Below are 23,376 nucleotides of genomic sequence, written 5' to 3' on the forward strand. Positions count from 1 at the left end.
ATAGAATGTGTAAACTTTGAAGATTAAATTTATTATTATACCAATAAAAATCATGATACTTTCGTGATCAATTGTCCTTATTTGCTCGCTTTCAAAATTAAAAAGGATTAAATTGAATTGATTTTTTTTATTAGGGACCAATTTGTTCAATTTTAAAATTGAGAGAGATTGGAGAGGTTTTTTTATCAAATTACGTTAGCCGAATGTTTTAGGCTACTAAAAAGAATCCAGTTATGTCATTTTATGAGGGAGATTAAAAATAGAATTACGCCAAAAGAAAATAATAACATTACAGAAAAATTTTCATTTTGTATGCTATAATTTTCTTAAAAAAAAGCTCTCAACATGAGTTTTTTTCAACCCTTTTATTGAATTTCATCATGCATCATATATAAAGCCATGCAAACTTCTTTTCTTTATGCATTATGCCCCTTGTTGTCTATAAGCCTTCTTCTCATCGTCCACCTCTCCAACAATTGTTTTCCAAAACCAATGATCCTTCCACACTTTTTCCATTTGTTCAATCGGCACATTTTTGGTCTCCGGCAACAAAAAGTACACGAATGTGGTCATCACCACGACCCATCCTCCGAAAAAGAAGAAAATCCCGGACTCGAAACGACAAAGCATAGCTAGAAAAGATTGTGCAATGATGAATGTAAAGAGAAATCCCATTGCCACTGTAATGCTTTGTCCTGCTGATCTAATCTCCAGTGGGAAAATCTCACTAGGAACTAACCATCCTAATGGTCCCCATGACCATGCAAAACCAGCTACATATACACAAATTAAAGCTAAAACTAAATAAGCATACCCTTTACTTAATCCACCATGATTCCCTAACAAAATGGCCATAATTACTCCAATTGTTATTTGTGTCACAAACATTTGAATTCCTCCTATCATAAACAAGGTCTTTCGACCGAGTTTATCAACCACGAGTGCTGATACGAATGTCGCAGTAGTACCAACAAGGCCGGTCACGACTGCGGACATGAGTGAAGCACTTTCACCTTGGCCAATGGTCCTAAATAGAATTGGTGCATAAAATGTGATGACATTGATGCCTGTTACTTGTTGGAAAAATGGTATAGCTATTGCCATTACCAGTTGAGGCCTATATTTTCTTTGTATAATTTTTCGAAACGGACGGTTGATGGTTTTTGAAATCAAGCTTGCTTCGATGAGATCATCTAGTTCTGCTTGGACATCGGTGGTGCCGCGTATACGTTGCAACACGGTTTTGGCCTTATCAGGATTACTGCTATTTTGAATTAAGCTGTTGGGTGTTTCGGGGAGGAGGATTGCTCCGATTGTTAGGATTGAGGCCGGTAATGCGGCTAGTGCGAGGGAGATTCGCCAACCCCATCCACCTTTGATCTTTTCGGTGCCAAAGTTTATAATGTTAGCCGAAAGAACGCCAAGGCCAACACCGCATTGGAAGCCAATGTTCATTGCTCCTCTGTGTCTGGGAAGCGCCATTTCAGAGATATATAATGGGACTGACTATAAACCGAATGCAACAAAGCAAAAATACAATTAGGTCCCAAAATATAAGCAAATTCAAAGGGAAGGTCTAATTTTGGTTTTTGTTCCTCTATAATCCTAAAATTTGAGATTTAATCTCTAATCTCTAATTTGACATAGTTGTACACGATTTTTTTAACAATCTTAAACATTTCACATATATATAAAATTATTATTAGTTAAAAATATTTAACGAAATTTTCATGTTGCCCTCACTATGTGACCAATTATCACTTTAATGGAAACAATTAACCCCAAATTGTCAATTTAGACAAATTAATAATACTATAAATGTAGAGGACCAAATTATGAGGAGTTGGTTTAAATTAAGAAATTGTATTATAAATCTTAGGTGCGGAAGTAAGAGGAGTAAAGGAGTTCTTCGTCTCATCAAAATTTTGGAAAGTTGTCATTAAGTCTTTCAAAATGTTAAGCTCTACAAAAGTTTAGAAAATTTTAATTTAAACCTTTAAAATTTTTAAAATTTCTTATTAATTTTTCGCAGAATTTTAAAAATTTTAATTAGACCCTTTTTTTAAATTCTCATTTAATCCCTAATATTCTCAAAAAAATTAATCAAACTTCTACAATTTTTGAAAATTTCAATTAGATCCCTCAAACTTATGCTACATTCCGCCACTATTGACCCTCCTAAAAATTTATAATTCCATTTATGCCCTTTTGATTAAAAAAAAACTCTGAATTTAACCTCTCCAAAAGCTTATAATTTTATCTTGACCTCCTAATAGAAAATTTCTAGTTTCGCCTTTGAAATTATGCCAAATTAAATCTCAAAATTTAAGCATAACGGAGGGACTACAACCATAATTAAACTGCAAATATAATTATTGTGCATACCTGGTTTGCAAATCCAACTCCAACGCCTAGCAAGACACGACCGAGTATCAACATGTAGACGTTAACAGCCGCACCACCAAGTGCTGAACCAGCAAGGAATGCAGCTCCTCCTATAAGGATGGAGGGCTTGCGGCCAAAGGCTCCGGTCACCGGCGATGCCAAGAAAGACGAAATAAGACCAGCTATGTAGAGTGAGGACGTAAATGAGGTCAACAATTGGCTGTCGAATTTGCAGTAATTGCTGATTTTGGTATCTTCTTTCATCTTTGTGTAAACTTTTGGGAAAAACTTCTTCAAAAATGGCTCCATCGACGTCACTCCACCTTTGTTACAACACAGCACATGCCTCCATAAGTTTGACTTTTGTTCAGTTGAAGTGTCAATTTGTTTCGGTCTAATTGTAGTTTAACCCCTCAATTATATTAAATTTTGAGATTTAACCACTTTAATTTAAATCGATAGAATTCAACTAATAACAAATTTACATATCAATATGAGGCTTAAAGCTGTAAAAAAATTTTCAAATCACCACACTAATGGCAACAACTACTACTAGCTGTGGTATAAATTTGGTCCTACTTATCTATACGACTGGAAATTAACAAGTGACTCCCGATTTGCTTTTCTCTTTTTTTTTTGACATCACAATATAATGGTCAAATTTTAATTTTGATCCTTATATTAAGTTAAAATCTGAAATTTAATATATATATGCTTTAATTTTTAGTACAATTTTGTCTCTTTACTTTTATATTGTCATTAGTTAGTCTATATAGTTAATATTGTTAACTAAAACGTTAATGCCAATTTTTCTTAAAATATTATTCCAACAAAAATTATTTTATCTTGATGAATTGAATAGGTGTTTCTAAAACAATATTCATATCAACATTTTAAGGTCATCTTTTGTTACATGGCAATTGAGAGTTTTTTTTTTAATTTCAAAATGTAACACCAATGAAGTTAGAAGAATTTTTTAATGATGGTAAAATTGAACCTAAATTTTTAAATCTGAAAAGAAAAAAAAATTAAATTCTTAAAAATAAAAGAGAGCTAAATTTCAATTATACGAAGTGCGTATGGTCTTGGAGTATATTTCAACTTCCAAATTTTTTACCCTATAATTTTTCCCAATCAAATAATTAACCCAACGCAAAGAGTGGGTTGAGCACCATACTCGTATTATTATAAAAGTAGAAGATGAAATTAAATTATAAAGTTAAAAAAACCAAAATTTCAACACAGCAGAGGGACTAAAACTTAATTAGACGATTTATTTTTCAAAACTAAGTTTCATTAGCCTTAAATTCATAAAATAGTCACTGCTTTAACAAAAAGTTTCAGCCAATAATGAAGTTGTTCCAATCATTCTATTTGAACCGAAGCAAATGCCAATAAGGTTATAAAACTTATTGACAATGTTTCAATGCCTATGTAGGCCATTACATCAACTTCAAAAGGATGAAATTTTTTCCCATACTAAGACAATAGAGACTATATACAAGAGTAGAGAATAAGTGCACGAATTCAAAATGATTCAGATTGATTCGACTGAAAATCAATCTAACCCACTCGAGTCTAGATGAAATATAAAAGAAAATCTTGCATATTGATGTTAAATAGATAAAATTAGAAAAGAACCTGAAATTCCAAGATCATAACCAAAGATGATTCCTCCTGTGGCAGCCATCATACATGAAAGAAGTACAAGCAAAGTTAGCCTGCCATTGTATTGGCCACCTTCACTTGCTATAGCTAACCCAACTGCCATGGCTCAATTCCACCAAGAGAGAGAGATTTGAGATTTTAGATAATGGAGCAGACTTTGTTTGAATATTGTGTTATAGAGCTAATAATTAAGACCGGACTGTACCGTCTTCTTTGACTCTTTAATCTTCTTTAAAATGTAAGCTTCTGGTTTATGAGATTCACCAAAACGAGTGGATATAGGCACTCCACGCAAGCTTCAAAATAATGGTGATTCAGCACCCAACTCTTCTTCTAATTTGGGAGAGCTTAACAACATCTTGCCAAATTTTCTTTGAATATTCACATTATCTTAACCATGGAGAAGACAGCTTCCATCTGTATCCATATCAATGAGGAATTCAAAAATTCATTTAAAGATTGAAATATCAAACATAATTCTCTTCATTTCAAGGCAAATTGCATTTTTATTATAAATTAATTTTTAGTTTAAACATTTATTAACAATTTATATCATAAATTTTTAATTTTAAGGTAGCCAAAATTAGTCCTGCCTAAACTAATTAAATAAACAGACCACTTGATTAAATAAATGACCATATACAATGTAAATTTAAATTCGCTTTGCCTAACTACTGTAATATAGAAGTTGTTGTATTAAGAGTTAAGTGATATTTTATTTATATATTCAAAAATAAGAATATCAATCTATATATAATATATTAAAGAGTAAATTAGTCATTTTATTAAAAATTTTATTTATTTTTACTGTTAAAACTGATATTGATGATAAAATAACTAATTTTCAAAGATAAAAATAAATAAAATTTTTAATAAAATAATTAATTTATTTTTTAAATAAAATGATCAATTTATCTATTTTTAAATAAAAAATAAAATGTATTCTAACTTTTACAATACCTTTAAGAATATTAAATGTGAATTTAGATTTATCATCCAATCGATTTCAATTTAATAATTTAAGTTTTAATAATTTTTGTGTCATTTAGGGTCGCACCTATCCATGCTCAAAATGTGGGAAGATTCAGGTAAACATGCATACACGAAAAATATATTATCTCTACGGGGAGACATGGGGCATCTGATTATCTCTACGCCGCTTTGAAGACGGTAGATATTTAAGATTATGTAAGCTAAACAAGTCAAATCCGGAAACGTAAACTGAATGAGCCTCTTAAAACTTGGGTTCTACAATCAACGCTTCCATTTGCTTCGCTTTATTCCACCACAGTCTTCCAATGTCTCCCCATCTACCTTTTGGGTGCAAAATCTGACCAACAATAACACCACCAACCACTCATCGTTATCTTATACTCCCAGGATTAATCCTGTAATAGCCAAGGCACTGCGTACTGAAGCATCTGCCACAGTACAGCCCATAAAAATGGTGAAAGCTATCAGGGTTCATCAATTTGGTGGATCTCAGGTCTTTTCTTACCCTTTCCAATGCTTCATCACTTTGCTATTACAATTTTTATGAGTTTGATTGAATAGTTCTTTTGGGAAATTAAAAATATGTGTTCTTGTTGTTTTCATGCTTTGCTGCTTGCAGTTTTGCCCTTCTTTTTTATTCGACTTTGATTCAATTATTCTGGGTTTTGTTGTTTTGGCCTTTTTTTTTATTTAATTTTGATTGAATTAATTCTGGGTTTTTTGGAAAGTTAATTTTTTGATAAAGAAGGATCATACTCTTGTTATGAATGTCGTTTACATCCTGCGAATTTTAAAACGGAGCTTAGATTGGAATGTTTACGGCTATGGTTTGCTTGAATTGATTTCTTTGCATTGGCTATATAGGTCCTTAAATGGGAGGATGTGGAACTTGGGGAACCCAAAGAGGGTGAGATACGTATTAAAAATATAGCTATTGGAGTGAATTTCATCGATATCTATTTTCGGAAAGGAGTTTATAAGGCTACTACCATGCCCTTCACTCCAGGTTGGTTCGATTTGTTTGAAAGTTTAAAAGTAGAACAAATTTTTACATTATGAGAAATGCGGAACATTCCAGGCTGATATGATACATGTTTTGCAGATTAGTTGATATACAGCAAGTCTTTCTAGTCCCTTCTCATTGAGTATTGTCTAAATGCTAGGCCTTGGACTCTTGTCACTTGAATTTTAGTGGTACTTTCTTTGAACAAATTAATGTGATTGCACCGAAGTTCCGGAAAAAATAGTTGAGTTAACATTTAGCAAGAGATGAAAAGAGTAGCATAAAAGTTTATAAATTACTCTTTATGGTTGATTGTTGATACTTATTTCCATTTCATAATTTAATTTACTTGGCTTACTTAACCATACTAACCGTATTTTAGGTCTTTAAGATAATGATCAGCACAATCAAATATATTCAATCTTTAAACCTGGACTCTTTTACGGATCAGGAAGGTGTTATGACTATTTTAACCAATGGAACTTTAGATGTCCGATGCAGTCTATATTAAACTTGCATTAGAATCTGAATGAAGTAATTCTCTCAAGGTCTTTTTCAGTAAGTACTCTGTTTCCTTGCATGTCCTGAAGTAAATGGAACACTGAATTTATTTTCTAGATTTTCTTTCTCTTCCATCTCATCATGTAGTAGCCAACCCCATGGATTGGGAAAAGGATGTGTTCACTATGTTAGCATGAGTTTTCTCCAGTAATGATTATCACAGAAATCATTTGTTTCCATTCTTTAATTACAGGTATGGAAGCTGTTGGAGAGGTGACTGCCGTGGGACCTGGACTGACTGGCAGGAAAGTTGGAGATATTGTAGCTTATGCTGGTAATCCTATGGGTTCATATGCCGAGGAGCAGATTCTTCCAGCTGACAAAGTTGTGCCAGTTCCTCCTTCGGTTGACCCTATTACTGCTGCATCCATCATGCTGAAGGGTATGACTGCCCAGTTTCTAGTACGTCGTTGCTTCAAGGTAGATTGCATGGATACAAGTTGTTCATAACTTTAATCATACTATAGGTTTGGTGCTTGGTTATTTTCTCTTTATCCTGACATTTACTCCTGTCAATTAATCTTATTTAAATGTTGAAAAAGAGTCATAATTGTATTAACAAAAAGTTTTAACACAATATCATGTAATATAGGTCGAATCCGGACACACAGTTCTTGTTCATGCTGCAGCTGGTGGGGTTGGATCTTTATTATGCCAATGGGCAAATGCACTTGGTGCCACTGTCATTGGAACTGTCTCGACCAAAGAGAAGGCGGCTCAAGCAAAGGAAGACGGATGTCACCATGCTATAATTTATAAGGAAGAGGATTTTGTTTCCCGTGTCAATGAGATAACATGTGGCAAGGGGGTGGAAGTTGTCTACGATTCTGTAGGGAAAGATACCTTTGAGGTAATCACGGTTCTGATACTGATGCTTTATCGTCTACTTTGCTCGTTCTTACTTTTAGGTTGAATCTATTCTTATGTTAAGCCATTAAAGGTTTACAATATCCACGGTGAAAAATTATATAACTTCACTGAACTTTGTAGCATTCTACTAAAAGTTTTATATTTTGTTAGGGCTCGTTGGCATGTTTAAAGCCCCGTGGCTATATGGTGAACTTTGGGCAGTCATCCGGTACACCAGATCCGGTTCCGTTGTCTGCACTTGCACCCAAATCATTGTTCTTGACTAGGCCTTCCATGATGCAATACACGTCAACTCGGGATGAGCTGCTGGAAACTGCAGGGGAAGTGTTTGCTAATGTTGCATCAGGCGTATTGCGGGTTCGGGTGAATCACAAGTACCCCTTGTCAGAAGCAGCGCAGGCACATGCAGATCTCGAGAATCGCCAAACAACTGGATCAGTTGTGCTGATTCCATGAAAGCATCTCGGTTGTGACTTTGAACACCAATTGCATGAGAAAAATAAAAATAAAAAAAACTATAACGTGTGGGATTATGTAAGAACTTGATCTATATATATATGGAAGTGCATGTTGAAGGCTTGAAGCCAGAATTGAATAAATTATTGCTATTAGTTAAGCATGCATATATATACACAATGATTTATGCAATGATGAAGTTAAAATAGGATTAAAAGAAAATCAGTGGTACAAAAATAATATCCAAAATTTTGTGCACCTCAATGGAAATTAATTTATTGGACTTGAATGCTAAGGACACTGGGTTGCTTACTATGTTCACAAATCCAGAAGTAAGGCCTGTTCACTGGTCGGAAGGGTAGTAGGCTTTGTCTCGGTGGAGATAGGTGGTTGTTACCATGAAGGTTTTATACTAGTTCATGGATTGCATTTTGATCTTTTTACTGAAAAAAAGGTAAATTAATTCCTGTTAAATTAAAGAGTAAATTATTTTCTGTTATAAAATTTATTTCTACTGTTAGGTATTGACATGGTTGATGAAACAATTAAAAAATGGCATGTGGGGCATCATGTGTTTCTCATGCTGATGTGGAGGAACTAATTCAAGCAAAATAGAAGAAATTTTTAATAGAAAAAATGGATGAAATTTTTGACAGAGTGGATGCAACTTTTTACATGGTGGAATTAATTCAAGCAATTAGACAATAACACGTTCATCGCTTAGCAATAGAATGGGCAAAATTTTTAATAGAATGACTAATTTATTTTTTTGACTTAATATATATGGATTAATTTATCCATTTTCAAGTAATTAAGGTAAACTGCAATCCACCTCCTAATATATGGGCCTTCAAAATACTTTTACCACAGAATTTTTTGTTAGTATAGTTAAACTTGATTTTTTAGTCGTTTTTATAATTTCATTATAATTTTCTTATTTAGAAATTAACCTATATCTGAAGTATAAATGGTTTGGATTCAGATTTTAGAATTTCCATAAAAATAAGATTTGAAGTTTTAATTGTTTAAAATAAAACAATAAAGATATGATGGAGTATAAAGATGATCAAATGACATGGACTAACATTGAATTATTTTGATGCTTAAGATTAAGATGTACATCAAGTAGAATAGTGCATTTTTGCCCTCATTTTCCCTTGTTAATTTGTGGCTTATATAGTGACAAATTTAATGAAATTATGGACCACTTCCCCAAGGTTTTTCATTTTACACATTAGTTTTAAGAAATTTAGTGTTACTTCACTACAAACTATAGTTGAAAATGAAAAGGATTAATTGTGACGTTAGGAATTCACTGTATCACGGGTTTGGTCGACATAGAAATTTGAAGTTTAATTATTCTAACTTGACATAAATTTATTTATTTTTATTTTTAAAATATTATTAGTAGATCCAAATTGAAAATACCATTAGTTGTTATCGCTAAAATGATGGCATGATTTTTTTTTATTGTTATTCCATCGCACAATATGAACTACACAGTGAACTGTTGTCAACTAGTAATAAAATTACAGTAATGAAACTCTCCAATTCTTCTCAACTTCAAATTTGAGCAAATTGGTCTCTCTCGAAAAAATTGTACAATTTATTCTTTGTTAATTTCAAAAGTGAGCAATTAGGACAATTAACCATTATGTTAATGTCTTTCGTCGATTGTAAATAATTTTGGCTGGTATGGTAATAAATTTAGACTTCAATATTTACATATTTTTTCAATATGACCTTAATTCTTATAAATTCAACAAATTCAACCTAAATGTTTACACAATTACACAAATGTTATGGAACAAATTTGTTAAATTAGGACCAAATTGGCAAAAATGTAAACTTTGAGGGCTAAATTTATTATTATACCAATCAAAATATTAATGTCTTGATTAATTGTCATTTTTTGCTCACTTTCAAAATTAACAAGGATTAAATTATTTTAGTTTTTTTGAGAAGGGATCTCATCTTTTAGGGTACTAAAAGGAATCCAATTATGTCATTTTATGAGGGGGACTAAAAACAAAATTAGACCAAAAGAAAATAATAGCATTAAGAAAAACATTTATTTTGTATGCTATATTTTTCTTAAGAAAAAGCTCTTCACATAGTTTTTTTCAACCCTTTTATCGAATTTCATCATGCATTGTATATAAAGTCATGCAAACTTCCTTTTTTTTTTTTGCTTTTTTTTTTTTTTTTGCATTATGTCCCTTGTTGTGTGTAAGGCTTCTTCTCATCATCCGCCTCTCCAACAATTGTTTTCCAAAACCAATGATCCCTCCATTCTTCTTCCATTTGTTCAATCAACACATTTGTTGTCTCCGGCAACAAAAAGTACACGAATGCGGTCATTGCCACGCCCACAACCCATCCTCCGAAAAAGAAGAATCTTGGACTCAAAACGGCAAAGCATAGCTAGAAAAGCTTGTGCAATGATGAATGTAAAGAGAAATCCAATTGCCACTGCAATGCTTTGTCCTGCTTATATAATCTCAAGTGGGAAATTTTTACTAGGAACTAACCATCCTAAAAGTACACAAATTAAAGCGAAAACTAAATAAGCATACCCTTTGCTTAATCCGCCATGATCCCTAACAAAATAGTCATAATTACTCCAATTGTTATTTGTGTCGCAAACATTTGAATTCTTCCTATTATAAACAAGGCCTTTCGACCGAGTTTTTCGACCACGAGTGCTTATATGAATGTTGCGATGGTACCAACAAGGCCAGCCACAGCTGCGGGCATGAGTGAAGCACTTTCACCTTGGCCAATGATCCTAAATAAAATTGGTGTATAAAATGTGATGACATTTATGCCTAATATTACTTGTTGGAAAATGGTATAGCTATTGCCATTGCCAATTGAGACCTATATTTTCTATCTATAATTTTCTGAAATGTGTGGTTGATGATTTACGAAATCGAGCTTGCTTTGATGAGATCATCTAGTTCTTCTTGGGCATTGATCGTGTCACGTATACATTGCAACACGATTTTGGCCTTCTCAGGATTATTGTTGTTTTGGATTAAGTTGTTGGGTGTTTCGAGGAGGAAGATTGTTCCAATTGTTAGGATTGAGGCCGGTAATGCGGCAAGTGTGAGGGAGATTCGCCAACTCCATCCACCTTTGATCTTTTAGGTGCCGAAGTTTATAATGTTAGGCGAAAGAACATCGAGACAAACACCTCATTGGAAGCCAATGTTCATTGCTCCTCCATGTCTGGGAAGTGCCATTTCAGAGACATATAATGGGACTGGCTGTAAACCAAATGCAACAAAGCAAAAACACAATTAGGTCCCTAAATATATGCAAATTCAAAGAGAAGGTCTAATTTGGTTTTGGTCCCTCTATAATGTTAAAAGTTGAGATTTAATCTCTCTACTCTAATTTGACTTAGGTGTACACGAATTTTTTGAACAATCTTAAGCATTTGATAGACATAAATTTATTGTTAGTTAAAAATATTTAATGAATTTTTCATGATAAAACCAAAAAAATAGATGTAATTTTCACTTTAATGAAAACAACTAATCCTATTGTCAATTTAGACAAACTAATAATACCATAAAAGTAGAGGACCGAAATATGAAGAGAGGGATCCAAAAGGGAAGATGCTTTGGCCCCCTTGCTTTAAATTAAGAAATTGTATTATAAGCCTCAGGGGTTGAACGAGTCAAAGGAGGTCTTGGCCTTGTAAAAGATTTGGAAAATTGTCATTGAGTCTTTTAAAATGTTTGAAAATTTCATTTAAAACCTTTAAATTTTTCAAAAAAAAAGTTCTTTAATATTTTAATTAGACTGATATTTTTTAGGAAATTCCCATTAATCCCCTATATTCTTGACCTCTCCAAAAGCTTATAATTTTATCTCAACCTCCTAATACAAAATTTCTAGTTTCATCCTCAAAATTATGCCAAATTAAATCACAAAATTTAAGCCTAATGGAGGGACTAAAACCATAATTAAACAGCAAATATAACTATTGTGCATTCCTGGTTCGCAAATCCAACCCCAACCCCAACGCCTAGCAAGACACGACCGAGTATCAACATGTAGACGTTAACAGCCGCACCACCAAGTGCTGAACCAGCCAGGAATGTAGCTCCTCCTATAAAGATGGAGGGCTTGCGGCCAAAGGCTCCGGTCACCGGCAATGCCAAGATAGACGAAATAAGGCCAGCTATGTAGAGTGAGGACGTAAATGAAGTCAACAATTGACTGCGGCACCTTAAAATTTTAATTTTTGCAAGTCATTTTCATAAATAAGTAAAAAATTTCGGGTCAGTTTCTTAAAAGAGCCGGCATCTGATTATCTCTACGCCTCTTTGAAGACGACAGATATTGTGATTATGTAAGCTAAACAAGTCAAATTCGGAAACGTTAACCGAATGGGCCTCTTAAAACTTGGGTTCTACAATCAACGCTTCCATTTGCTTCGTTTTATTCCACCACAGTCTTCCAATGTCTCCCCATCTACCTTTTGAGTGCAAAACCTGACCAACAATAACACCACCAACCACTCATCGTTATCTTATACTCCCAGGATTAATCCTGTAATAGCCAAGGCACTACGTACTGAAGCAGCTGCCACAGCACAGCCCATAAAAATGGTGAAAGCTATCAGGGTTCATCAGCTCGGTGGACCTCAGGTCTTTTCTTACCCTTTTCAATGCTTCATTACTTTGCTATTACAATTTTTATGAGTTTGATTGAATAGTTCTTTTGGGAAATTAAAAATATGTGTTCTTGTTTTTTTCATGCTTTGCTGGTTGCAGTTTTGCCCTTCTTTTTTATTCAACTTTGATTCAATTATTCTGGGTTTTGTTGTTTTGGCCTTTTTTTATTTAATTTTGATTGAATTAATTCTGGGTTTTTTAGAAAGTTAATTTTTTGATAAAGAAGGATCATACTCTTGTTATGAATGTCGTTTACATCCTGCGAATTTTAAAACGGAGCTTAGGTTGGAGTGTTTACGGCTATGGTTTGCTTAAATTGATTACTTTGCATTGGCTATATAGGTCTTTCAATGGGAGGATGTGGAACTTGTGGAACCCAGAGAGGGTGAGATACGTATTAAAAACAAAGCTATTGGAGCGAATTTCATCGATATCTATTTTCGGAAAGGAGTTTATAAGGCTGCTACCATGCCCTTCACTCCAGGTTGGTTCGATTTGTGTGAAAGTTTAAAAGTAGAACGAGTTTTTACATTATGAGAAATGCAGAACATTCCAGTCTGATATGATACGTGTTTTGCAGATTAGTAGATATACAGAAAGTCTTTCTAGTCTCTTCTCATTGAGTATTGTCTAAATGCTAGGCCTTGGACTCTTTTATGGATCAGGAAGGTGTTGTGACTATTTTAACCAATGGAACTTTAGATGTCCGATGCAGGCTATATTAAACTTAAATTAAAATCGGAATGAAGTAATTCTCTCACGGTCTTTTTCAGTAAGTATTCTGTATTTGTTTTGCATGTCCTGAAGTAAATGGAACACTGAATATATTTTCGAGATTTTCTTTCTCTTCCATCTCATCACGTGGTAGCCAACCCCATGGATTGGGAAAAGGATGTGTTCACTATGTTAGCATGAGTCTTTGCCAGTAATGATTATCACAGAAATCATTTGTTTCCATTCTTTAACTACAGGTATGGAAGTTGTTGGAGAGGTGACTGCTGTGGGACCTGGACTGACTGGCAGGAAAGTTGGAGATATGGTAGCTTATGCTGGTGATCGTATGGGTTCCTATGCCGAGGAGCAGATTCTTCCGGCAGACAAAGTTGTACCAGTTCCTCCTCTGGTTGACCCTATTATCGCTGCATCCATCATGCTGAAGGGTATGACTGCCCAGTATCTAGTACGTCGTTGCTTCAAGGTAGGTTGTTTGGATACAAGTTGTTCATAACTTTAATCATATTATAGGTTTGGTGCTTGGTTATTTTCTCTTTATCCTGACATTAACTCTCATCAATTAATCTTATTTAAATGTAGAACAAGAGTCGTAATTGTATTAACAAAAGGTTTTAACACAATATCATGTAATATAGGTCAAACCCGGACACACAGTTCTTGTCCATGCTGCAGCTGGTGGGACTGGATCTTTATTATGCCAATGGGCAAATGCACTTGGTGCCACTGTCATCGGAACTGTCTCGACCAAAGAGAAGGCAGCTCAAGCAAAGGAAGATGGATGTCACCATGTAATAATTTATACGGAAGAGGATTTTGTTTCCTGTGTAAATGAGATGACATCCGGCAAGGGGGTGGAAGTTGTCTATGATTCTGTTGGGAAAAATACCTTTGAGGTAATCATGGTTCTGTGACTGATGCTCTATCGCCTACTTTGCTCGTTCTTACTTTTAGGGTGAATCTATTCTTAAGTTGAGGCATTAAAGGATTACAATATCCACGGAGACAGATGATATAACTTCACTGAACTTTGTAGCATTCTACTAAAGGTTTTATATTTTGTTAGGGCTCGTTGGAATGTTTAAAGCCCCGTGGCTATATGGTGAGCTTTGGGCAGTCATCCGGTACACCAGATCCGGTTCCGTTGTCTGCACTTGCACCCAAATCATTGTTCTTGACTAGGCCTTCCATGATGCAATACACGTCAACTCGGGATGAGCTGCTGGAAACTGCAGGGGAAGTGATTGCTAATGTTGCATCGGGCATATTGCGGGTTCGGGTGAATCACAAGTACCCTTTGTCAGAAGCATCGCAGGCACATGCAGACCTCGAGAATCGCAGAACAACTGGATCAATTGTGCTGATTCCATGAAAGCATATCCATTGTGGCTTTGAACACCAATTGCATGAGAAAAAAAAAAAAAACTATAACGTGTAGGATTATGTAAGAACTTGATCTATGTATATGGAATTGCATATTGAAGGCTTGTAGCCGCAGCTAAATAACTTATTGCTATTAGTTAAGCATGTATATATATACACACACATGATTTATGTAATGATAAGTTAAAATAGGATTAAAAGAAAATCAGTGGTACAAAAATAATATCCAAAATTTTGTGCACCTCAATGGAAATTAATTTATTGGACTTGAATGTTAAGGACATTGAGTTGCTTACTATGTTCACAAATCCAGAAGTTAGGCCTCTTCACTGGTCCGACGGGCAGTAGCCTTGGCCTCGATGGAGATTGGTGAATGTAAATGAAGTAAGTTTGGATAATGGTAAAAGTACCATCAAGGTTTTGTATTGTCTTAAAAATGATAAATCAATCCCTATATGTTAATTTAAAGAGTATATTATTTTTCTGTTAAAAAAAACACCTATTTCTACTGTTAGGTGTTGACATGATTGATGATGCAATCAAAAAATGATATGTGGCGTACCATATATATCTTATGTTGACGTGGAGGGACTAATTCAAGCAAAATTAATAGAATTTTTAATAGAAAAAATAGCTAAATTTGTATACATAGGGTGCAATGAATGCAATTTTTGACGTGGCAGAACTAATTCAAGTAATCAACAATCACACGCTATCATTTAGCAATAATAAAATGGATAAATTTTTTAATAGAGGAGTCAAACTACAATCTACCTCCTAGTATAAGAGGTTTCAAAGTACTTTACCTTACATTTTTGTTCATGTTTGTTATTTATTTTAAAGTTTATTCTTGTTTGTTAAAAATTTTAAATTTGCGTCCTTGTTTGTTTATCCAAAATTATGTATTTATTTTATTATTTTACTTTAAATGAATTTATTAATGAATATTAAACAAACATGATTGTAAATATTAAACTAATATGTTCGTGAGCATATAATTAATAGTGTTTAAAAAAATATTCATGAATAATAATAAATAAACATATATATTTATTTTAGATATAAAATAATCAAACACAAATATTAGTAATTCTATTATAAATATATAAAATAAGCTTAGTAATAAAATTATTATTAATTATATACTACTCTAACAATTAACGAATTTAAAAGTCTTCAAAATAATTTATTTATTGGCTATAAATTTTTTATAATTATATAATAATTAAGTAAATTGTTTGAATAAATATATATTAAATAATTATTAATTTTAAATAAGTTATAAATTTAATTATATAGAAATTTAATTTAATATTTTATTATAATTAACCTCCTCCCCCATTAGTGTGTTTGTATTTGAAATAAATCGATTTTAGTTTAATTTTAAATGTTAAATTTGGATATTAGTTTGGGGGTAGCGGGAAAAATAGCTCATGCACACTAACAGGAATAAAAGTCATCATTGCCTCTCTCTCTCTCTCTCTCTCTCTCTCTCTCTCTCTCCTGTGCAAATGCTGCTATTTGCTTCATTACTAACAGACTCACGCACACACTGAGATCCACTTTTTCTAATTTCATAACCCAACGCTATATATATCCTGCCTGCCTTCATTTCCTCGCTTCTCTTCTGCTATTCCTTTCGTTTCACCCCTCACGTCTCCCATTGTTTTCTTATTGTTGATTTCCAGGCTTTTTGTGCTCAGATTAATTCAACAAACCCAGTGTATGTTATCTCCCTTTTCTCTCTCTCTCTCTCTCTCTCTCTCTGTCTCTTTTTTTTCATTTTGATCATTATCATTTGCTTTGCATTTTCAGAGAAAACAAAATATGCAGTACTAACTAATTTAGTTTTTTTTTTTTTTGTACTTTGAAGTTTTTCCGTTACCTCTCTTGTTTGATCTTTTCATTTAGCTATCTCCCTTTTCTTCTTTTTATATGTCATTTAAAAATTTATAGATGGAGCTAAAATCAATAAACAAAGCCGCCATTGTTATTACTTCGGTTCTTTGTTTAGTATATTACATTTTCAGTATTTCTCAGAAGCCCTAACTCACTCCTCTTCATGCATCTTTTTATATTCAAATTACTTCGTCTTCTTTTTTTATGGTTTTTTCTTTTCTGTAAATATCAGATTTGACGCCGCAATGAAGATTGCTTTGGGCAGACAATTGCTGCTCCCTTCCTCACTCGATGGTACGTACTCTTTTTTTTTTCTTCATTATGCTCCATTAATGCCCACCTTTTCATACTTTTTTATTTTATATCAGATGCTGTTGCTCATATTAGAGTTGGGTCTTACTATGAAATTGATCATTCCAAGCTTCCCACTAAAACCCCAGAGCACCTCAAGTTAGTTCGTGTTATCATGGTAATAGATAAATAAATTTTTTGTTTATGAATTTAGTTTTTGAATCCTGGTGATAACTGTGTGCTTGGTGTTTTTTGTTTGTAAGGTGAGTAAGAAGTCTAAGTGCAGCGTGTCGTTAAGGTACCCAAGCATGTATTCTCTTCGAGCACACTTCAGCGAACGGAACCGGAGGAAAGTGGATGCGAAGATGTTACCCACATTAGATGAACAGTACGCCATGGAATCGGAGACTGCTGGAGATGTTTTATATCGTAGGATTCCACCGCATGTGATTGCAGTGCAAAGGAATCGATGGAGTTTTTGGGTAATGGGGGTTTCTTCTCCCAAGGGACAAGAAATAGGGAAGAACCCGAGCCCAAGCCCAGCTGTTATTACCAGCTATGTCAACATGGTGATTAAGAAAGGATTGTGCTGGTCTGAGTTGATATCCGCTGGGATGCTCCGATGGGGTCGGCGTAGGCAGGTTAGGTTTTTGGGACGCTACGTGGAAGAGAGAGGGTCAATAGGTTTTAAAGGAGAAGAGGACGAGAAGGAAAATGAGGAAGACAATGAAGAAGATAATAAAGAGGAGGAAGAAGAGACAGTTAGTGATGATGAGATCATGGAGACAGATGGGAATAACTGTAAGAGGAAGCTCCATGGAGAAAACTTCAAAACACAGACAGCAAAGAAACCGAAGCAGGAGAATGATAAACAAATTACTCTTTACAAGCCAAGTAAGAGAAAAGAAGTCAAAAACTCCATTGAACGATGGTCTGTTCAGAGGTGAGCTATAGTGTTATTGATTTAATTTTGTTGTTAATTATTTTTTTTTTATTATATAAAGCTGGTTTTCCATGAAGGTATAATTTAGCTGAGAAAAACATGTTGAAGATTATGAAGGAGAAGGGAGCAGTGTTTGGGAACCCAATACTAAGGCCAGCATTGAGAGCAGAAGCAAGGAAGTTGATTGGGGACACTGGATTGTTGGATCATTTGCTTAAACACATGGCTTGGAAGGTGGCTCCTGGAGGTGAAGAAAGATTCATGAGGCGGCATAATGCCGATGGGGCTATGGAATATTGGTTGGAGAGTGCTGATTTAATGGACATAAGGAAAGAGGCCGGGGTTCAGGATCCTTATTGGACCCCTCCTGCTGGTTGGAAGCTTGGTGATAACCCTACCCAGGATCCAGTTTGTGCCAGAGAGCTGAAGGAGCTAAGAGAAGAGATAGCCAAGCTAAGAAGGTATAGACCTTTTCTTCTTTTTACTAATATTTTATCATTGACTGCTAGCTGGTGTTGGCCTTTATACGTGTTATATGATTCGAATTGCTTTCATTTATAAAAAAAAATAGGGATATGCTGGAGGCCAAAAAGACTGATGAAAATCTAGCTCTTGTTATCACCCCAAATTCTTCTGTTGCTAGCAAAAACATGGTTCATGATGCTACTACTATGTTACTTCCATTGAAGGTAGATATTAAAGCTTGACTTATATTGTTTACCATCCCATATGCTCTTCTCTTAGAACATTCTTGGATTTTTGCTCAGGAAAAGTACATGGACTTGATGAAATGGAAAGCTAATCTTGAGGGGCAGCTCGGGGAGATCTCAAAATCTTTATGTGGAGTGGAGGTATTCATCATGAGTCACTCAGTTTCCTTTGGCTGAAGTTCATGTATTGCGTTTTCACAGAATGTGATGATGAAATGGAGTGGATGATGAATCATGCAGGAAGAGATGGGGAAGCTAAGATCAAAAGTGGAAGCTGCAAATGCCCTAGTCATAATGGGATCAACAACACCGCCATTAAACACTGATAGTGACAAAGCTATGCTGGTAGTTTCAGATGAAGAAAAAGATGGTTACCCAGAAGAAAGGATCCCATCAGTTACTAGAAAAAGAAGAAACCCAGTGGCAACCACAGAAAATAAAGCAGCAAAAATTCAAAGGCTGAAGAGTGGGTTTAGAATATGCAAACCACAAGGGACCTTCCTATGGCCAAACATGGCTTTGTCTCGTCAGGTTGTTGCTCGCATTGATGACCTACTTGCGGTCCCCACTCCTCCCTCTGTCAGCTCTTCCACCACCACAGCTCCCCGTCGTAGTCCCCAACCGACTTCCACTGTCGAACCACTGGCTGAGAGACGACAAACTGTTGCTATCAAATACTTACCCACATCGCCTCCTCTGCCTCCAGAGGCAACGACTGAAACTACTCTCATCAACCTCAATGAGGTCCCCGGCAACCTCCATGACCATGGATATTGCGGGTCTCACAGCTCACCTTGTCCACTCACCTACCAGAGAAGACATCATCATTGGACAACCTCCACTTCCTTGCCGCGAGTATATTTTATATATATTCCCGCAATACCCTTTTCATAAATTAGTTCTAACATAACTGAAACTGACATTGTACTTTCACTTTCTTTTATAGATGATGCATACTAAGAAAGAGAACGAGACAAGCCAATGGGAGGAACAGGAAAGGGGATACTCATCGCATTCACCTTGTTCTCCAAGAACATGGTTGGCTCTATCTGCTCCCAGGTCGTCAATGAACAAGAATCCCAGGCGAGTCTAGAAGAACACTACACTACTAATATATATTATCATCTAAAATAACAATTTATACTGGAATTTTCATAATATATACACACATATATACATTGTAGTTTGGGGAACAGTAATACCCATATTTAAACTTTTGACATACCTTTAAAGTAATCAAATCCCTATCCTATATCTTAAAAACATTTTTCCAGGTTTCTTTATTTACTTGCATCATCATCATCACCAACCCCTAGGAGATCAATGTTCAATCAAAGCTAATCTCTCAAACTTTTTAATGCTTACGGAATTCAGTGTTTGTTTCTGCCTTAAACAAAAAAGTAAAAATGAAATTGAATCAAAACTCCATCGGTGGATCCAAATTCAACACAATTAGGTTATAGTCAAATTTAGTTATATAAGTAAGCTTAAATATAAGCTTATTATAACTTCACCAACTCAGATTAGAACTCATCGATTTTTATCAACTAGTACTTGGAACTGAAATTGAAAGCCAAGTAATGTCACTGCAGGTTATTACTGAATCCAAACTAATCAATTTCGTCCTTTCGATTGTTTAACCATAAAACTAACATAAAATGATTTAAACCAGAAATAGTCATAAGCCCAAACCCAAGATTCAAACACAAACAAAGCCCTAATTCAAAAAAAAAAAACTCTAATTAGACCAAAACATATTAACAAAGAAACCTAAATAACTTGAATCCAAATTGATAGGTATCACGACCCAAAATCATATAATAGAGCAAGTGAAGACTTCTTGACTTGGGTTCGGATTTGTGCGGAATAAGTTGCGATGGGCTGCATATAGTTTTCAGCCCACTAAATTTGTGAACTGCGTGCAAAAACAGCGGCTGAGGCAATGACAGTTCCGTAGATACTGTTACATAGGGTAAACTATATTTCTCGCTATTCAATTATAGTTAAGGTATTGCTCTTTTGGTTACTAAAATATCAAAATTATAGATATTATTTTTAACTTTCATTTTACTAACTTTTTAAATTATCATCTCCATAATAATACCAACTTTTTTTATTGATATAATAATAAATTTAATTTTTAATATTTATATATTCTATCAATTTAGTTAACATTTTAAAAGTTTAAAATATATAAAATAAAATTACATAAATTTTCAAAAAAATCTAAAAGTTATATGAAATTTTAAAAATATATATTTTAAAAATCAAATTCTATGTAGAAAATCATTAAAAAGCTATAAATTTACTAAAAATTATAAATTGTTATAATTAAAATTATCGAGTAGGTCAGATTTTATGATAATGTTGGCCACAAATGGAAGATTGTATTTCTTAAATGATTTCATAGAGGAAGCAATAAGGTGATAATAAGTGAAGTAATTTGTGTTGGTGCGTGAGGTTAAAAATAGTAATGTAATGGCATATTGCATCTTTATAATTCTCTTTGCAAATTGTTAACTTTTCTCATTCAAAGCAGTTAGGCAAAAATGTATGAGCCAATCTAAGGATTGTTGAAGTGTGGGATAAAAATAAACTTTTAAAAAATTAATGAAGGTTTCAAGACGTGTATTAATGTCGCTTTTTTTAAGGTTCTATTTGCCTCCACCTATATGTTGATGTGTAAAAGAATTATTGGCAAATAAGGTTTGAGGATGCAATGAAACCCAATGACTGCCTACGTTTTGAACTGATGAAAACAATCCACGGAGCCAGGGGCGAAGTAAGAATAATTTTTTAGAGGGTTGAATGAAATTTTAATTTTTTATAGTCTATATCTTTATAATTTTTAAAGGATTAGATCAAATTTTTATAATTTTAGGAAGGCCAAAATGTAATTTTACCTTTATTAATTTAAAATTTTTTAAAAAAATTAGAGGGCTTAAATGACAATTTTTCATTTTAGGGGGCCGGTGCCCATGCTAGCCCCCTAGAATCGCCTCTGCATTGAGCATTGAGCATAGCATAGCAAGAATATCAATTTCTATAAAGAATGTCTGCAATAATTATTTATAGAACAATCTAATAATAATATAAAATAGAGGAGAAATAAAAGAAAAAAAAGTTTCTATATTTATGGTTTTTCTAAACAAATGAAATTTGACTCCTATTTATAGGAGTTCACAAGTCTCATCGTAAAAACATAACTATCTAATAAATGCATATTTGAATAGTGACATTTTATTAACAATGAACACAATTATTCAATCGAATAGTCATATCTTTTAACAAGAAATATAATTATTCAATAAATATCTACTAAAATAATCATAACACTTTGTTAATAATCAAATGACATAAATTTTAAATTTAAAAGACATAACTCATCACAATAAAAAGTGATAACTCTTGGTTAATAATCAAGTGATATAATTTTTTGATAACTTGTAATCGTTCATTTGTAAATATTGGAACATTATAAATATTTTGAAAATGCTCCAACAAAGATTTGGTTATAAGTTAATTTTAAAGGGGATCCTTTATAATTTCGGACATGAGGGGTTATTTCTTGATTTTGCCCAGTCATTAATAACTCGATAATTTTAGATAATAGTAGATAGAAACAATGCTCATAAGAAGTCTCATTGAAACCAAAAAAATATAGACCTATCTGTCATCCACACCAAAATAAATAGAGTTTTTCGAAAAAACCTTAATAGTAGAGGAAGACCTCCTAGAAATAAAAGACATAAAGCTTAAGAGAGAGCTGATGTGTTGATAAGTCTATTACAACTTTTGAAACCCTAAATTCTATATCATACAAAAACTTGTATAAACCAAAGCCAACAGAGAGGGCAAAAGCATTGCAACTCTTTCATGGCAACCTTGAAAAGGTGACTCATGTATCTTCAATCTTACCCAAAAGTGAAAAAGGTATATTCAGCAATTTGTTAAAATAAAACATTGATGTGCTCGCCTGGTGGGCCATCCTAGGCATCAACCGTACCTTAAGTTTGAACTCCAAACATTAAGCCCATAAATAAGAAGAAATCGTTCTCCCCACTTGTGGTCTAGATTTCAAGAATAGAACTTTTAAATAAAGTGTGCCCAAGGATAGCTAATTTCCTTTTACCTTCTAAAAAATTTAAAAAAAAAATTAAATTTCAAGTTATTCTAGTTAATTCAATTTTTTTTCAAATTTTGAGTTTGAATCAAGTTGAGTTTTTGAACTTGAATAATTCAAATAAATCGAATATTAAATTATAATATTTTATATTTTTACCCCGAATCCTTAAACCTTTTTTCCCCAAAACTTTTACTCCCCTCCCATTCCGTCTACTCCTAACATATTTTCCCCTCATTTTTTTTTTTAATATTCCCCCTCCCAAATTTTACTCCTCCATTACTTTTTCCCCAAACTTTTATTTTCCCTTTAAAATTTTACTTCTCACATTTTACTCCAAAACAAAAATAAAATCATCTAAAAATCCTAAACCTAAATAGTAATAATTTTATTTATATCTACTATTTATATTATTAAATTAAATTTCACATTTTGTACTATTTATATATTGAATTGTTTGAATCTTTATAAATTTATGTTAAAATTGAATTATTGATGATGCCATAAAATATTCATGTTAAAATTTTATGTTAGTATCAATTTCACATTTTATCTTTAAGATAAATTTTATTAAAAATCACATTTTACATTTAATATATTTTTAAATTTCAAAATACATAGTGACAAGAATCAGAAGATAATTGAAGCAACTAAGCAAACAAAAAAACTAT

At 33.4% G+C, this 23,376-nt stretch overlaps 4 protein-coding genes and 1 pseudogene across 6 annotated transcripts; 3 read left to right on the top strand and 2 right to left on the bottom strand.

Annotated features, from left to right (window-relative positions):
* Nucleotides 1-321: 321 nt before the first annotated feature.
* LOC108483814 (hexose carrier protein HEX6-like) lies at nucleotides 322-4,446 on the bottom strand. The gene is made up of 3 exons (XM_017787409.2): nucleotides 4,027-4,446; nucleotides 2,386-2,708; nucleotides 322-1,506 (listed from the first exon to the last, which is right to left on the bottom strand). The coding sequence occupies exons 1-3, from the start codon at nucleotides 4,154-4,156 to the stop codon at nucleotides 424-426; spliced, it is 1,536 nt and encodes a 511-aa protein (XP_017642898.1). The 5' UTR covers nucleotides 4,157-4,446; the 3' UTR covers nucleotides 322-423.
* A 640-nt stretch (nucleotides 4,447-5,086) lies between these two features.
* Nucleotides 5,087-8,079, top strand: LOC108458930 (uncharacterized). The gene is made up of 5 exons (XM_017758322.2): nucleotides 5,087-5,539; nucleotides 5,911-6,052; nucleotides 6,804-7,030; nucleotides 7,203-7,460; nucleotides 7,631-8,079. Exons 1-5 carry the CDS (start codon nucleotides 5,279-5,281, stop codon nucleotides 7,934-7,936), a joined length of 1,194 nt encoding a protein of 397 aa, XP_017613811.1. The 5' UTR covers nucleotides 5,087-5,278; the 3' UTR covers nucleotides 7,937-8,079.
* Nucleotides 8,080-10,147: 2,068 nt separating this feature from the next.
* On the bottom strand, nucleotides 10,148-12,551 carry LOC108476237 (hexose carrier protein HEX6-like; annotated as a pseudogene).
* LOC108481087 (uncharacterized) lies at nucleotides 11,934-14,944 on the top strand. 3 transcript variants are annotated; one of them, XM_017784260.2, is made up of 5 exons: nucleotides 11,934-12,597; nucleotides 12,967-13,108; nucleotides 13,596-13,822; nucleotides 13,995-14,252; nucleotides 14,423-14,944. In XM_017784260.2, the coding sequence occupies exons 1-5, from the start codon at nucleotides 12,556-12,558 to the stop codon at nucleotides 14,726-14,728; spliced, it is 975 nt and encodes a 324-aa protein (XP_017639749.1). In that variant the 5' UTR covers nucleotides 11,934-12,555; the 3' UTR covers nucleotides 14,729-14,944. The 3 variants fall into 3 exon arrangements, with proteins under 3 accessions (XP_017639749.1, XP_017639756.1, XP_052886683.1); XM_017784267.2 differs by lacking the exon at nucleotides 11,934-12,597 and adding an exon at nucleotides 13,205-13,396 and having other exon boundaries at nucleotides 12,977-13,108; XM_053030723.1 differs by lacking the exon at nucleotides 11,934-12,597 and adding an exon at nucleotides 13,266-13,396 and having other exon boundaries at nucleotides 12,989-13,108.
* Nucleotides 14,945-16,883: 1,939 nt separating this feature from the next.
* LOC108476231 (protein DYAD) lies at nucleotides 16,884-19,675 on the top strand. Its single transcript, XM_017778377.2, has 8 exons — nucleotides 16,884-16,932; nucleotides 17,007-17,107; nucleotides 17,193-17,872; nucleotides 17,950-18,333; nucleotides 18,444-18,561; nucleotides 18,640-18,723; nucleotides 18,823-19,437; nucleotides 19,529-19,675. The coding sequence occupies exons 1-8, from the start codon at nucleotides 16,884-16,886 to the stop codon at nucleotides 19,673-19,675; spliced, it is 2,178 nt and encodes a 725-aa protein (XP_017633866.1).
* The last annotated feature ends 3,701 nt before the right edge of the window (nucleotides 19,676-23,376 follow it).

The sequence above is a fragment of the Gossypium arboreum genome, chromosome 7 (genome assembly GCF_025698485.1).
Source record: "Gossypium arboreum isolate Shixiya-1 chromosome 7, ASM2569848v2, whole genome shotgun sequence".
Classification (NCBI taxonomy): domain Eukaryota; kingdom Viridiplantae; phylum Streptophyta; class Magnoliopsida; order Malvales; family Malvaceae; genus Gossypium; species Gossypium arboreum.